At 40.0% G+C, this 16,010-nt stretch overlaps 1 protein-coding gene across 4 annotated transcripts in view; it reads left to right on the forward strand.

The window, feature by feature from the left end:
- Window positions 1-16,010, forward strand: part of ZFAT (zinc finger and AT-hook domain containing) — a 127,572-nt gene that overhangs the window by 41,681 nt on the left and 69,881 nt on the right. Inside the window, exons 1-3 of one of the 4 annotated variants that reach the window (XM_064644327.1) lie at window positions 3,570-12,258; window positions 12,919-13,013; window positions 13,531-13,701. In XM_064644327.1, the coding sequence (XP_064500397.1) occupies window positions 13,548-13,701 (154 nt within the window). In that variant the 5' untranslated portion in view covers window positions 3,570-12,258; window positions 12,919-13,013; window positions 13,531-13,547. The other 3 variants (XM_064644308.1, XM_064644298.1, XM_064644319.1) reach the window with 3 other exon arrangements.

The following is a 16,010-nucleotide window of genomic DNA, read 5'->3' on the forward strand; positions in this document are numbered from 1 at the left end:
AGGAGCAAGACACCAGCTAGGACAGGTGACTGTGGTTTACACACAAATGATTTCACTTCCTTGCACTTGCTTTTTCATGCCCATGAGCACACAGGGTGTTTGTTCAGGTAGTCCTGCCACAATTGCCTGTGGTGACATGGAGGACAAGGGACCCAGGCCTCTGAGTCCCTGTGATCATGGCTCCTGGTTGTTCCTTGATTGGCAAGGTTGTATTTGGATGTGTCTTTTGTGCTCTTGGGCACGTTCATATCGCCCCACCCCAGGAGTCATCAGCAACACTGCTGATTTACTGTCTCGTGTCTTCTCTTGGTGCTCTTCCCTCTGCATTCCTGATCTGGGTGTCTGGAGGATGTGCCATGGTACTGATGACCTTCTTCAGCTCCTCCTGCTCCCAACACTTACACTTCCATTCATAATAATGTTTCTGTTGGAAATCTCTGCACTCCCACCCCTGCTACATCCTTGACTGCAGCTTCCCATAGATCCCGTTGAGTTAAATAACAGGCACCCACCATCCCTTTGGCTCCAGGGCTGCATTTTGTTCTCTGTCTTCTTTTATACCTGATCGAAGGGCATTTGCTTCAATGAGCTCATACATAAGCTGGATTTTTCTGTCCAGGCCAAAAGACGCTTCCAAAGACAAAGAATATGGTAAAACTGTGAGGCTGTCCGTTAGGCTAAACATTGGGATTAGTTCAGCATCCAGCCGAGAAAGCTAAGGAAAAGAAAAAGTGAGAAAGAGGAAAGTTGCAGACACTACCCCCCACTGTTTTTTGAGGTGGGGTGGTGATTAAGAGGCTGCTTCCACCACATGAGGAAGATAACAAGCTTGCACTGTAACATTGCAGTGAAACACAGCAGGAAGGATCAGAAAACGCCCAAGTCCTAGGGCTGTGGTGAATCTGTTTTGGGGCTATGTTAATGATACAAATCATCCTACAGGTGTTTTCTGGATTAAAATCTGTTTTGTTGGACTAAGGCATATATAACTTTTGTGGCCTTTTGCCCATGGCTGTATTTTTCTTGTCACAATGAGATATAAGTTGTAACATTTTAAAAATATTTTTATAAGCTGTTTCTCAGTTAATACATCTGCACTGTTTCTCTTACAACTGGAAATTATTGAGGTTTATTACTGTAATTAATACCAAGATGAATTGTTCTTTTCACAGTTTTTACTCTTTTTATTTAATTGAGTACATCTGTAGTATGACAGAAAAAAATATAATACTGTGAATGCTCTAGGAAGGATAATGAGGTTCCTAGACAGTCATTTGTACTGAAATTAACTAAAGTAACAGGCATGGAATTTAATGCTAAGTTTATTAATATTGAATACATGCGATAGTTCTGATGATTTAAGAGTGAAAGTGGTAAAACTGATAATCAGTAGTTGTTAAACAGAAAAATGAAACAGAAAAACATAAGGCAGAAGTGGGTGTTTATGCATATTCCAGTGGCACAAGTGCTGTGCCATGGAAGTGACTTTCAAGTTCCTTTTAAGAAAAAGCTGAAGAAACAATTTAATACACAAATTTCTAACATGGGAGCCGGATCAGAGTTATGTGAATCAGCAGACTGTTGGTACGTTGGCCTACTGCTCTCCAACGCAAATGTGAAACTTGTGAAAAATAAACTTATAATATATATAATAATAAACAGTCATGAGCTTAGGCATAAGGCTCAGTATTCCCCTGAGCTACAAGTCATCAGTGTTTGTTTATGGACTTATTAATATGGTGGAAATTGTACTTTGCTCCGAGCTTGTCCCACTATTTCTGCAGCCCAGAAAGCCAACCACATCCTGGGCTGCATCAAAAGCAGTATAGGTAGTAGGTCGAGGAAGAGGATTCTGCCCCTCTGCTCTGCTTTGGTGAGATCCCACCTGCAGTTCTGCATCCAGCTCTGGGGTCCCCAGCACAGGAAGGACATGGACATGTTGGATCAAGTCCAGAGGAGGCCAGCAAGTTGATTAGAGGGATGAAGCACCTCCCCTACAAAGAATGGCTGAGAAAATTGGGATTGTTCATCCTGGAGAAGGCTTCAGGGTGACCCTAATTGTGGCCTTCTAATATCTGAAGGGAGCCTAAAAGAAAGATGGAGAGACAATTTACAAGAGCCTGGAGAGGCAGGACAAGTGGGAATGGCTTCAAACTGAAAGAAAGTAGGTTTAGATTAGGTGTTAGGAAGAAATTCTTTACTGTGAAGGTGGTGAGGCACTGGAACAAGTTGTTCGCAGAAGCTGTGGCTGCCCCATCCCTGGAAGTGTTGGCTGTGTCTTGGAACAACCTGGTCTAGTGGAAGGTGTCCAGGCCCATGGCAGTGGGGTTGGAACTAAACAATCTTTAAGGTTCCTTCCAACCCAAACCAGTCTATGAGTCCATGATTATTTCATGCTGAAGCACTACGTTCATGAAAACACTGTTTTATTTATCATAGGTGACAAATAAAAGCGCCTTTGGCATCGCGGGGCTGTGTCAGCCTGAGCTGTGCAGCCGAGGGTCCTGGGGCGAGCGGGGAGAATCACCCCTCAGAGGGGCACGGGGAGATCACAGAGGGGTGTCCCGGTTATCCCCGTGTCCCTCAGCCCACGGTGGGGTGTCCCAGCTATCCCCGTGTCTCTCACTCCATGGCGGGGTGTCCGGTTATCCCGTCTGTCCCTCAGCTCACGAAGGGGCATCCTGGTTATTCCCATGTCCCTGAGCCCACGGAGGGGTTTCCCAGGTATCCTGGTTATTCCCGTGTCCCTCAGCCCACAGACGAGTATCCCGGTTATCTCCGTGTACCTCAGCCCATAGCGGGATGTCCCAGTTATCCCGACTATCCCCGTGTCCATCAGCCCATGGCGGGGTGTCCCGATTATCCCAGAGCGTCCCGGTTATCCCGGTTACCCCCCGTCCCTCATCCCGCTCCTGCCGCTCCCTCGGCCCGCGGGCGGTGCCTCGGGGCACGGCGTGGCCTCCACTGCGCATGCGCCGCCCCGCCCTTCCCGCGCCGCCACCGCCGTGTCGGCCGCGGCAGATTCGCCATAACGCGGCGCGCAGGGAGCTTTTTTTTGGTTGTTTTCCCTTTATCCACTACTCTCTTTCCCGAGCGGCCCGCGGTCTGCTCCCGGTCCGCCGTGCCGCGGTGCCCCCGCGGCGATGGAGGCGGCGGCCGCAGGTGAGCGGGGCCAGGCCGGGCGGGCGGGGGAGCGCGCACGGATCCGCGCGGGGGGGGATGGGGAAGGAGTAGTTCCGGCGGGTCTGTGGTGACGCTCCTTCCGCACGACAAGTAGTTCCCGCTGCGGCGGCTGCCGCTCCCCCCGCCCCAAAACACGTCGCTGCCGGGAAGCACCGGGGCTGTGGGGCGGGGAGGGTGCTCCGGAAAGCTGTCGGAGGGCCGGGCAGCCCGGGAGCACCGCGGTGTCCCGGCGGCCCGTCCCGAGGCTCCCGCTCAGGAGCGAGTCGGGAATCCAGGGAGTGAGCAGCTGGAGCTGCTGTTGGGACTGAAATGCTGCATGGAGACGTCATAGCAGCCTTCCAGTACCTGGAGGGGGCCAAAGGGACTCTTGGTCAGGAACCGTAGTGACAGGACAAGGAGTAATGGGTGCAAAGTGAAAGAGGGGAAGTTGGGGCTGGATATTGAGAGGAAAGTCTGTACTGTGGCGGTGGTGAGACACTGGAACAGGCTGCCCAGGGAAGCTGTGGATGTCCCATCCCTAGAAGTGTTCAAGGCCAGGCTGGATGAAGCTCTGAGCAACCCGGTCTGGCGTGAGGTGTCCCTGCCCATGGCAGGCGTTGGGATCACATGAGTTTTAAGGTCCCTTCCAACCCCTTCATGTTCTGTTATTCTGTGATTCTGTTCCTGTCTGGGTTTAAAACACTCGTGAACTCCTCTGGCAGCTCCTTGAGGACCTCAGAGTTCAGCTGCAGAAAGCAGATACCGAGTTAGAGATGTTTCCCCTGCATTGTCATCTCAGGCCTTTTTGTACCATTTATTGCCCAGCTTTCACAGGCGTTACACCTGTGACTAAAGTTGCACAGAGCTGACAGCCTTGGGAGGGCTGTGTATGTGCCTTGTGTTTCACAATCCCTGTGTGCTGTTGCAGTACAAGTTTGTGAAGTGGTGCTGCAATAAGTTAATGCATGTTAATTACACTGCAGACTCAAATTTGACTTTTGGTTGTCATTCACCAAGTTGACATTTTAATTTTTAGAATCTTGGATTATTTTTAGCTGTTTTATGGAGTATTTATGGATAGTTTACTACTCAAACCACCATTAAGTAGTAAGTGCCATAAAATAAAACTCCAAAAATTTAACCACAGTATGAGGAAGAACTTCTTTACCTTGAGGGTGGCAGAGCACTGGAACAGCTGCCCAAGGAGGTCATGGAGTCTCCCTTTCTGGAGACATTCAAAACCCACCTGGATGTGTTCCTGTGTCACCTGCTCCAGATGATCCTGCCTTGGCAGAGGGGTTAGACTGTGGTCTCCAGAGGTCCCTTCCAACCCCGTCTATTCTGTGATTCCGTGAAACAGGGTTTTATGCCAAAGAGAATGGCACTGTTGGGAGAATAACTTGTATCTGAGTAGAAGAATAGTTAACAGGTGCTATGTTACTGAAGGACTCCTGTGAAAGCATTCCAGGACTGCTTTGTATTGTGATCCAACTTTCAGTGAGAAATAAATCTCTTACTACTAGTGCCGCTAATAAATTCGTATTTGTTTGGGCACATTTCTCTTAACAAAGAGTTTTCTGAGCTGAGCCCAGAACTGTCACAAGTGTTCAATATTTTTGATAATGCAGCTGCTGAACTGTATCTGACCTCAGATGCATTTCCATTACATGTGCTTCGAAAGGTCAGGTTTGGAGCATTTAATCCAGGGCATTCTGAAGTCGATGGCTGATCAAGTAGTTTGTGCTAATTCTTTGAGAGATTCTGAGTGGTTTTGATGTCTGGTAGTGCAGCTCACAGTTCGATAGTGTACATTAGTGTATTTCAGTGGTACTTTCAGCAGTGGTGCATTTAGCCACATGAGGGAGATCTTAGAGCGTGGAAATAAAAAGGTCTTACTTACTTACAAACTTTTTGTTTGTTTTCTGACTTTTTTCCCTTGATGATGGAAAAGCTACCTTGTTTATATGTTTGATTAAATGATTATGCTAAACTGCTGCAAATAATTTCATTTTCTAGTTATTTAAATACCCTTTTAAATCCAGTTCTGAATTTTATATACATTAGCCGACATAAATGTGTGGAGGCAGTTGTCTTCTTTTAAAGAACTTAATTTAACTTTTTTTCAGAAGCATTTGTGAAAATGGAGTGTGTAAAAGAAAAAAATGGCTTTTATTTCAATATCAGTGTGAACAGGAGGTTGAGGGAGGGGATTCTTTCCCTCTGCTCCTCTCAGGTGAGACCCCACCTGGAGAACTTCTGGGGCCTCACAATTTGAAGGTTGCTATTTGAATGCTACAATAACTGAGCTGTGTTAGAGTCTACATTATTTAGTGTTCTTAGTGTTGTGACTTACAAAAATATAATCTAGGAAAGTATTGGATTATTTGGATCTTAGTTTTGTTTCATTCCTGACATGTCATGTGTCTGACAGTGACTCATGATGGATGTCTATATAGAGGAGTGTAAGAACAGGGCAAACACACAGTGATACTTGTCCAGAATACTCTCCTAAACCATCTTACTGGCTTTGCTGAGCCCTGACTAGTGTCTTTCAATTTAGTTCTTCTTGGTCAGCTTCCAAGAGTTTTGAATGCCAGGTGGATATGTACCCATCTTACAGTTTTAGCAGCAAGGAGAGATCAGCTAAAAGACAGGAAGTGGTTTCACAGAGATCATTCACTCGTCATCTCCTTCATGACACACCTGATTTGTAGTTCTTCATTTTACACTTTGCCTTTTCTCCAGTCCTCAGTTCTATCCTTTCCAGGCAGAAAAATTCTAATTTTTATAACTGCTCATGCATGGAAATAAGCTGAGTTGTTGATTTTTCCTATTTCTGTACCTTTTAAGGATTCTTCTTATTATTTATTGTTTCATTTTATTAGTTTTTCAATTCAGAGGAACAGTATCCAAAGATGTAAGCCCAGTATGGACCTTTGCAACAGTAATCTTTTCTGTTTTTTATAGGATCATCTGTTTTACAGGACTGTCTCTTGTAACTGTAAGGTTTTGTTTCTGAGAGCTGCAGTTGAGGCTGCCTTTAAAGTGTTTGACATAACTGAGAGATCTTTCAGAGAAAGCCTCTCCAAACCCTTACAACATGACTGCAAATTGGAAAGTTTGTTTTGCTATGGGCTCACCTTCTTTGAAGGGTCTTTTTGTTGCACAGATTCCTTTTTACTGCACAGGCTCTTGGGCAGGCCTGTTACTATTGAGATGTTTTAAAACTGTTGCTGCATTCTGCTTTTTATTTTTCAAGTTAATAAAATTACCCTTATTGACTTGCCTTACTGTGTTTTTACATTAAATTTGATGCAATTTACAATCTTCTTTTGTTTTCCTCCTTTGACAAAATTTCTACTAAAGCTTTCTTTCACTGCTGTTTAGTTGTGCTGGGTATTTCCTTCCCCTTTCTAAAATCTTCTTTGATGATTAGCGTCAATTATGATGCTTTTAAATAGCCCTCATGCTGCTTTCAAGGATTTTGCTCGTCTTGGAACCTTTTTAGTCCTTTTTGTGGTTTGTTTTGTTAAAGATGCTTTTTATCTTTTTATAGTTCACATTGTTGAAGTGAAACACAAACATTTGGCTCTTTATCACTCTTAAGAGGATTTTTGAGTACTTCTTTAATCAGGGTTACAGAGTAACTCTCAAGTAGTGTCACTTTGAAAGGGGTCTTGTGTTTTACTTCTGATAAAGTCAAAAACTGTCTCCTCATGTGGTTTCCCTGGCTGCATGCTGAGTGAAACAGTCATTAATAGCGTCTAAATATTTAATCTTGGCGTCCTGGCCCTGGCCTGACATTTAACCACTCTTCATAAGACTAATTAAAGCCTACATTATATGGTTGTTTCTGCCTTTGTAACCTTTTATCCCCTGCAGTGTCGCGGTCATTGCTACCCTCATGGTCAGGTTGTTGCTCATGTGTAGTCCTGACACTGTGCTTTTCTCTGCATTGCATTTAATTTCCTCAGGAATTCTGTTACTTGTTAAAGTCGCCTGTTAATCAGATTTGACCCTAAGCTGCTTCTAACAGGCGGTGTTGCTTCACAAACAATACATCCGACTTTGTCCTCAGTATTTTGAGGTGATAGTGACCCACAGGCGTTATGACAGGGTTTGTCAGAAGCTTGTTTGAATGTGTGTCTGTCAGTAATCCTTGTCTGCAGCCAGGCATTCCCATTTTGACACCTTATTGAGCTTATTGCATTATTGCAGTAGTATGTAGATTTGTCTTTTAAAAGCAACTACAAAACCAAATGAAAGAAATTGTTTTGCTCATTCCTGTTAACATTTTATTAACTTCTATGTCACTCTTCATTTGAAAACAGTCTTCATGATTTTTACTTCTGCACTTTCATCTTTGTGGTCTTTTGCACCTATCACCTACTTAAAAGACTTATTAAAGACTTGTCACTCTTTAATTTAAAAACATTTTCATACTCCCTTAGATTTCCCACTGGTAAAGCCTGTGCTCCTCTGTTTTGATTTCTCAGCTTGTAATTTTCTCTTGGGTATGCACAGAGGTGAGAGCTTAGTTCTGCTCACAACAACACTCTCGTGAATTCATGTCCTAAGCACCTTAACTAGCACTTTTTTCTCTCTGTCCTACTATATTTGTATTGTATAGATTGTAGAATCATAGAAGGGTTTAGGTTGGAGGGGACCTTAAAAATCATCGAGTTCCAACCTCACTGTCAAGGACAGGGACACCTTCCACTAGACAAGGCTGCTCACAATCCCATCCAGCCTGGCCTTGGAACACTTCCAGGGATGGGGCAGCCACAGCTTCTCTGGGCAACTTGTATCAGTGACTCACCACCCTCACAGGAAAGGAATAGATTTTAAACTGTATTATGTCTTGATCAGAAACATTCCAGTTTTTGCAGGAATGCATCCTGTATCAACATTGCTGTAACTTTCTTCCTTCGTGTTGAAGTAAAAAATGTTTGTGCCATTTAACTAATGATAATTAAATTACTCTGATTTTAGTCAGCAGCTAAAACTGAGAACAGCCATGGTCAGGGGCTCCTTTTCTTTGATTGAATGTGTTCTGTATTGCAGGTTTTGTCTCAGTAATTGTCTTATGCCGGTGAATTAAAATCCAGTGCTTACTCTTTAGAATAGTCCAAATTCAGAGGAAAGAAGACCTAAAATAGCTTAACATGCAATTGAAAATTTTGTATGTTTGAAATGGCATTGCAAATGAAAAATAGCTAACATTCAGAGAAGAGTAAGGTCTGATGTCTAAATAATTACTTTTAATATATTCCACAGTCATATAGGATATCCTAATTCATTGTACTGTATGAGCCCATTCTTTTATGTTCTTCTTTTATGTTCAGGTCAAACCGTTTCCTTACTGAGAAATAATGTTTCTTGTATTAAACACAAATTATTGGCTTTTTACATGCTGCTTTCATATTAACTGTTATCTCACAATTTCAATGCTTCTAACTAAAAAAGCTACCAAGGAAAGTCTTATTGTTCTTAAACTTTAGTATCTTACATGCTCAACATTTGTGTGTGAAGAGTTCTTTAACAAAACCAACCATTTTATTGGAAGAGTTGTGCCCACTTTTTATTGCACTTGATATTTGAACAGAAACTGCAAAAAGAAAGAAAAAACCTAACAAGACCCAGTCATAGTCTGATGAATAAGATTTTTAATTGCAGAAAATTCTTGTAGGTAAGGATTTGGTGATGATGAGGCAACAAAGTTTGTTTCAGCTCTGTGGAAGGAAATGTGTGATTATTCATGTTCTGAACTTCATTGCTGTGTATTTTAGGGATGCATGAGTATGTGTGCTATCAAATTTGTTATTCCAAAGGCCAGCAGATATCCAGTGAATTTTTATTTTTGCATTTAACTATGGAGTTCTAGTTCCTTTAACAGCTCTAGAACTTCAAAGGCATTTACAGAAGTTTTTAACTGTTGCCTACGTTTCAAGGAGAGCAGAAAAGTTTTGGATACATTAGAATGACTTAGGGCATATAAATACAGATTTGTTTCCTTGTTCTGTGTTTCTTGTGAAAATAGGTATTAAAAATAAAACAATGCCCAACCCTGATCCTTCATTTTATGCAAAATGAAAGGTTTTAATTAGTTAAAATTAATTCTGGATTAAGTTTTGTCATAAAATTATTAAAAATATATATGACAGTAATATATAACCTGATTCCCTTAAATACTGTTATTTTCAGTGATTTTTCTAGGATAAGTCCTTCTTTCTTCCCTCTTCTCTCTTCCACATTCCAACTTTAAAGCAGAACAGGACAGATACTGTTTTATTCTTTGCAAAGGAGTTTGGGAATCAGGGAATCTGCTTCCTAGTCTGAAACTTGCTATTTGTTTTTAGTAATCCATTTATTGAACTCCCTGCAGACATGACTAGTGTAAAGGAAAAAGAATACTGATTAAGAAATATGCTGAGGTTTTGTGAAGAATTAAAAAAAAATGGCTTCGCTTATAGCTTCATTTTTCACATTTCCATTTAAGAAGAAAATTACTGGTATTATTTATTTCAATGTATGTTTAGCATAGTTTATATGGTCAAACTGAAGATAATGAATTGCCACAAAGCACGTTTAGTGAATGGAATGTTCCAAATTGGTTTTGGCTGAAATTCCTGCTGTTTGTGTACCTGCATACTTGATTACTGTTTCTTTCTTTCTTTGCATACTTAATAGCTTCCTAATTAATTGCTCTGTTGATTTCCTACGTAATTAATTATTCACTAATTAGCCATTGATTCCCTGCATAGTTAATTAACTTACTCCTTATTTGATTTTTACACTTAATTGACTATAATTCATTGCTTTATTGCTACACCACCTAATTAGCAACTGAGTAATCAATTATTGTTTGCTTATTCCATACTTGTTTAGTCTGGTGATCAGCACAGTTTATCCTCTGCTCTCTGACCTCCTTTTCCAGTCATTCTTGCTAAAATAATTTCTTTGCTCAGTTTGGTTTCCATCTCTCCTCTGAGCAAAGCACACACATCATCTGTGTGATCTGCTCCCTGCACCTTCACTAACACACCACCCTCTGCCTCCTGTTCTCTTCTGGAGTTGGTCCAGCTTTGCTTCTGTTTGATGGTTTTGGTAATCAGATACTTTAAACAACCACGGAGACCCTTGGGGATTCTTTTTGCCCTTCTGCCCATCTCCAAGTCCTCCCTGGGAGGAGTGAGAGATAAGGGGGTGTGCAAGTACTGATTACAGCTGCTGAAGGAGGAGCAGTGAACCTGAGCTTCCAGGGAAAACAACCAGCAGGTCAGGAAGCAGAAACAAGTGACAAATAAAACCTCAAAACAGAAGTGGCAGCTAAATCATGGAATTTCAGTAATTTTCAGTCATTTCAGTTGAACCTTTACGTAAATGCTCATAGGTTTTATTGTGGATCTTAGATGTACATTTGCATGTAAAGAAAACAGTTGTCATCCACTGTATCACAAACAAGCTTCATTCACTTAAAATAAAAGAATGGTGCTAACTAGAGCAGAACTAGTTCAAAGGAACATTTCCATTAAAAACATGCTGCAATCAAAATAGAAATGTCTGTGTGCCCGAGAGAGCAGAAAGGCTGAGAAGGAACCCCACCGAGCTCCTAAGAACAGGCCGAGTGTACCATACATTTACATGGCTGCCCATGTGTAACATAGAGGGTGTGTCAAACAATAGGAGCAGCATTGGAGTTGTTTTTCAGAGATGTTTAGAAAGAGATGAAGGCATAGTCTGCCTTTGAGTTTTGAGATATGCTTTTTGTATATTTCAAGTGCACGTAACTGTAAAAGAGAGACATCTCTGCTGTTCTTAAATTTCAGGACACTTTAAAGAAGGAGTTTTCTTGAGTGGGGGGGGACTGTATAATTAATGTGTCATGAGGGAAGTGGAATAATGCTGTATAGGGTAGTGATCTTTGCTTAGGATTGTTTTGAAAATAGATGCCAAAATACAGCTCCCCTGTTCTCTTACCCCTGGATTCATCCCAAAGTTCACAAAATATCACTTTTGTTTCTGTGCTTATTCATCTGATCTGTGATTTGGTTGTACCTCAAATGGTACTGCTTGTTCCAGGTTGGTTTCAGTGGGTGTATGGCCTTAATTTTCTGTAGGGAGTGTAGGAACTGACACCAATCTTTGGGGCAGGACTTTATGTGTGTCCTGGGAGAACAAGCATGTTGTTAAAACTGGCTTCTCATTATTGTTAGGTTTCATTGGACACTGAAGGGAGCAAGGCAGGGACTGTTGAAAAATCAAACCATTAAACCAAATAACAGCAGTTTTAGAAAGAACAGTCCTCTTAATTTCTCTGCCAGAAATTTTTGAGCTTTTTTTTTAGCTGAGATTATATTAATCCTTCTTTACTGTTACTTGCATTCCTGAGGCTTTGCTTTCATATCACGCCTCAAGTACCTGTGAATTTAAAAAAACCCAAAAAACCAAAGTTTTGCCTAAAAAGTTGTGTCAAATTTCTGTTTAAAGCATTGTCCAAGAAGAGTTTTAATGAAATTTGTTGTTTGCTGCTGCTTTGAAGGCTTTTAGTTTGTTGGTTTTTTTTCTTTTTGAATCAACAGGAACTTTTCATGGAATTTCTATGTCGAAGTGTATGAAATACCCAGATGGTTTTGTTATTTTTGAATGTTAATATTGCCTCTAAGGCTGATACTTGCTCCGATAAGAGCACAATTTTTGTCGCCTCTTAAATTTTCCTCCTATACCTGCCCATTTTTCTTCATGTAGATGGGTCAAAATGAGGCCTAATACTTTTCAAGCATATTGGGATAGAAGCAGAAAAAAGCAGTGGTTGTACAATTCTGAAGTGAATGGCCTGAGGAGGAAGGATGTGATGACATGGCTGTGACTGTCATATGATGAACCACTCTGTGGTTGGCAGCACTGCAGATGTTTTGACCTTCCTCTCCACTATTTCATTATGGCAGAGCCACATCTAAGGAAAATGACCCCTGAAACCACACACTTAACATTTGTAGCTCAAGATTTGTGCCCGTGGTAATGTTCTAGGGCAAAAATGACACATCAAAGCATGTTTTTTTTATAAAAATATAATTATTTTTTACTATAGTGAATGTTATAGGTAAATAAACCAAATCAAAATTTAGCAGCAAAAATTTATTGTGAGATTTATATAAAGTGCAGATAAGCAAATCAGCGCGCTGGGTGGCCTGGAGAGACCCCTGCTCCCCACCGGCCCACAAGCCCAATAAAAACAAACTGCAACTTTTATACTTTTCCAACTCCCCCTCCCATAGTCACTTGTTATCTCTTGATTGGGCTTGGGTTCGCGGGCTTCGTTCTGGTTGGTTCTGTTGTAGGCCCATTTCAAGTGCCAGGGACTTTTCCATCGATAGCTTTAATTAGCCCAATGTCCTTGGACCTGACTATGGGAAGGTGTCCAGATGGTCCAGATGTTCTCCTTGGCTCTTTCTTTATCATGTCCATCCTTGACCCTCTGATCCTCGTTCTCTTCTTCTTTCCTAATGAGTAACTTAGACAATATTTTTAGAAAAGCAGGATATGGTATACGTGCTCAGTAAAGCAAGATACTCTATCTTTGCCAACTTGGGAACTGCCAGTTGCAGGACAGTCAACTTATAATAATACAGCAGTTAACTATTCCGCAGCTTACAACTCCCTAGTCCCAACCAAGCATTAGCTATAATATACAGAAAATACAATATATATATTTTGACGAGTAAATTCTACCATTGCTTACTTATTACAGTGAAGAAGTTTTATCTTTCATGGTATTTAATTTTGCCTCCCTTCTTTTGTTTCCAGCACTTACACAAGTAATTAGAGAGTTAGACTTGCTTAGGAGTGAGGTAAGTAGAAAAGTCAAGTATATAAAAAGTAACAGTGAGGTCCGTGAGCATAAATTAGGATTTGGAGCCCAACTGTATTTCAGAACTGCTTTATAGGACAGAATATTTTGCATTTATACTAATGTGGTATATAACAAACCTGGACAAGGACTTCATGTCTTATATAATTTTACCATGTGTTTGAAAATATATAAAATTGTAACATTGTCTGAGGCTGGAAGTGAGAAATAGGTCTTTATCTGTCCTACTTGCTTTTGGGTCTTGTTAGAAAATTTCTAAGATTTAAGCCAGAAGTTTTTAACCCTATGACGATCTGGGTAGGAGTTTAACCATTTCTTAAATTAATTCATTCTGGGATGTATTATGAATGTGTTCATTTAATGGTATAACATTCTTTGTTTCACCTCATTACTGTCTGTTAGGTGTATTAAGTAACCAAAACCTCAATAACTACTGGTAACACAAATAATTTAAATTTGAAAATATTAATTACTTATTTTTAAACTTGTTTTTTCAGGGATCAATTCCATCTTCATGTGTAAGCTTTGTAACTTATTTTCACCAAATCAGTCCGAACTATTGTCTCATGTCTCCGAGAAGCACACAGAAGAAGGAACCAATGTGGATGACATCATTATTCCTCTCCAGCCTCTAACAGTGCCCACAAACACAGGCAAAGATGGAGAAGGTACATTCATAAATTGAGAGGAATGTAATTTTCGTGTTACTTGCTTTTTTAATAAAGCCTGTGGTGTGATGATTCTGTGTTGTGTATAGAATGATTTACATAGTTTGATTTTATAATAATCACTCTACAATTCATTCAGCACAGAATAGATCGTATGACAGATGTGGATAAACTCAACATGTCAGAGGGGATGATGACATTGGTTCATTGTCAGTTTTAAATGTCAAGTACAGCAAAGTCTGTTTCCTACAACTTTAATTTGAGCTGTGTAACAGCTTTAATTTGAGCTGTGTAATAGCAGTGAGAATATTGTGTAACACCAGTGGAAAGCAACCAGGGCACCATGGACGAGAGTGTGTCTTGAGGCTTAGGTGTGCTTCTTGAGTTGTCTGATTTATTTGTTGTGATTTGGGTAATATTAATAGTTCTATTTCAACAAGGAAGTGGCACAATTAATAATTTATAACTGTGTTTTGATATTGACAGTGGTAAATACAACAGTCTGGTAGTCAGAGGTTGAATTACTTATACAGAACAATTTTACTCTGCAGTGTCAGAAGTTACATTCATTCCATTCCATTTTTAACTAATTATAATTGCCATCCCTTGGAATATTAGCAATGGATTAAAAATAATTCAGACTTAATAATTATATCTTCTTTTATACCCTTACTGAGTAATGGATTTATATTGTAGGCAAACCTCTTATTTAACACAAGTACTAGGATTTTCTAGTCATGATTTCTGGATTTAAAAAGCTGTGTGCTTATGAGTCAAAAGCACTCTAATATCATACTTTAAAGAATTTTTTTAACATTAACATGTGCATGTGATTTTTCTTCACTTATTTACCAGCAGTAATTCAGTAATTATATTAACTTCATCAACGTAAGAAGATATTTCTAATAACGATCATACAGTATTACATTACAGCTGCTATGTCCTCATATGGTTGGTGAGGAAGATTCACGCCAGATTATTATTTCACACAATGCCCAAAATTACCAGTGCCTTGGGAGATGATGAATAAATTTCAAATCAGGTTTCAAAATGCAATTCTAATTTTATTTGAATTGCATAGAATGAGTTCCTCTAGCATGCAGAAGGCATCTTCGATTTTTACATCTTTGTTTCCTGTTATCCCTTCACTAAATAGTGTTTTTGAGCGCAGTGAGACTGGTGGTGGTTTGTAACATTTTCTTATTCCTTTTAGTAAAAAGACTCTCCTGTAAACTTCTCTTTGCATTTGTATCAGGACTATCTGACTTTCTATATTGTATGTCTTCAGCATGCATTGGATATTTATGAGAATAGTTTGTAATTGCCGTTATGATCTGAAGCAACAGAAATTAGACATATATAGGTTTTAAGAAAATAAATTTGCAAATCTAATTATGTAAAATATAACATTCATATGTTGTTACACATTCATAAGTTACCTTTCTGATTATTCTTGATGAATACTTTTATTCATCTGATATACTCATATGGTGCCACCTTTTTCAGATTATGTAGCCCAGCTCTTTTCCATCTGCTTTCAGTGAGGATGTCAAGGTAAATTACTTTCACATAGATTTCAAATTGTATTCTAGGCATACTTCAGCACTTCTCGTTTCCCATCACACAGATTGATAGGAGAAGAGGGGTCTAAAGTCCCATTCGATTATTTTCTGTGTTCTGTTTAAAAAAAATAGGGTTTTCTACAGTTGAGTATAAGAATTGGGAAGAGTTCTTCTTTCAAGGCATTAATTTTTCCCTCCTGTTATGGAATCCGCAGCAGCTAAAAAGTTTATAGTGTACAATTTTTTGTCAGTGAACAAGTCTCTATAGTAATTCAGTATTGTCACTGAAAGGAGAAATAATTGATGAATGACAGTCTTAGAAATTACAATTTCCTTTTAGTTCTTGGTGACTAATAGATGAACATCTTTTTGTCTTTTGAAAGCCCAGTGTCTCTTCCAAGTATTGGTAAATGCTGTAGCTATTCCACAGTTGGTATAGATGAGTGAATGCTGAGTTGCTAATGGAGCTCTTTGTTCTGCCCGAGTAATAAATTAATGATTTTATAAGTATTGTGGACAAGTAAAGTGCTAGGCAAGTAATCTGTGTTTATTACTCTAATGTTATTTTATTGACAGTGCTCTCTGCTGAATTTTGTTTAGTCATGCCACTTTGCCATTGTTAAGTCATGATCTGTTTAGAGTTGACTTGTCCTAAAGATTTTGGTAGGACAGTGTTAGAATTTTGTTATTAAGTGGGACCAAGGGTACCAGGCAGATGCTGCTGTTACACAACAGTGCATAGGTCAC

Source organism: Pseudopipra pipra, chromosome 1 (assembly GCF_036250125.1).
Source record: "Pseudopipra pipra isolate bDixPip1 chromosome 1, bDixPip1.hap1, whole genome shotgun sequence".
NCBI lineage: Eukaryota > Metazoa > Chordata > Aves > Passeriformes > Pipridae > Pseudopipra > Pseudopipra pipra.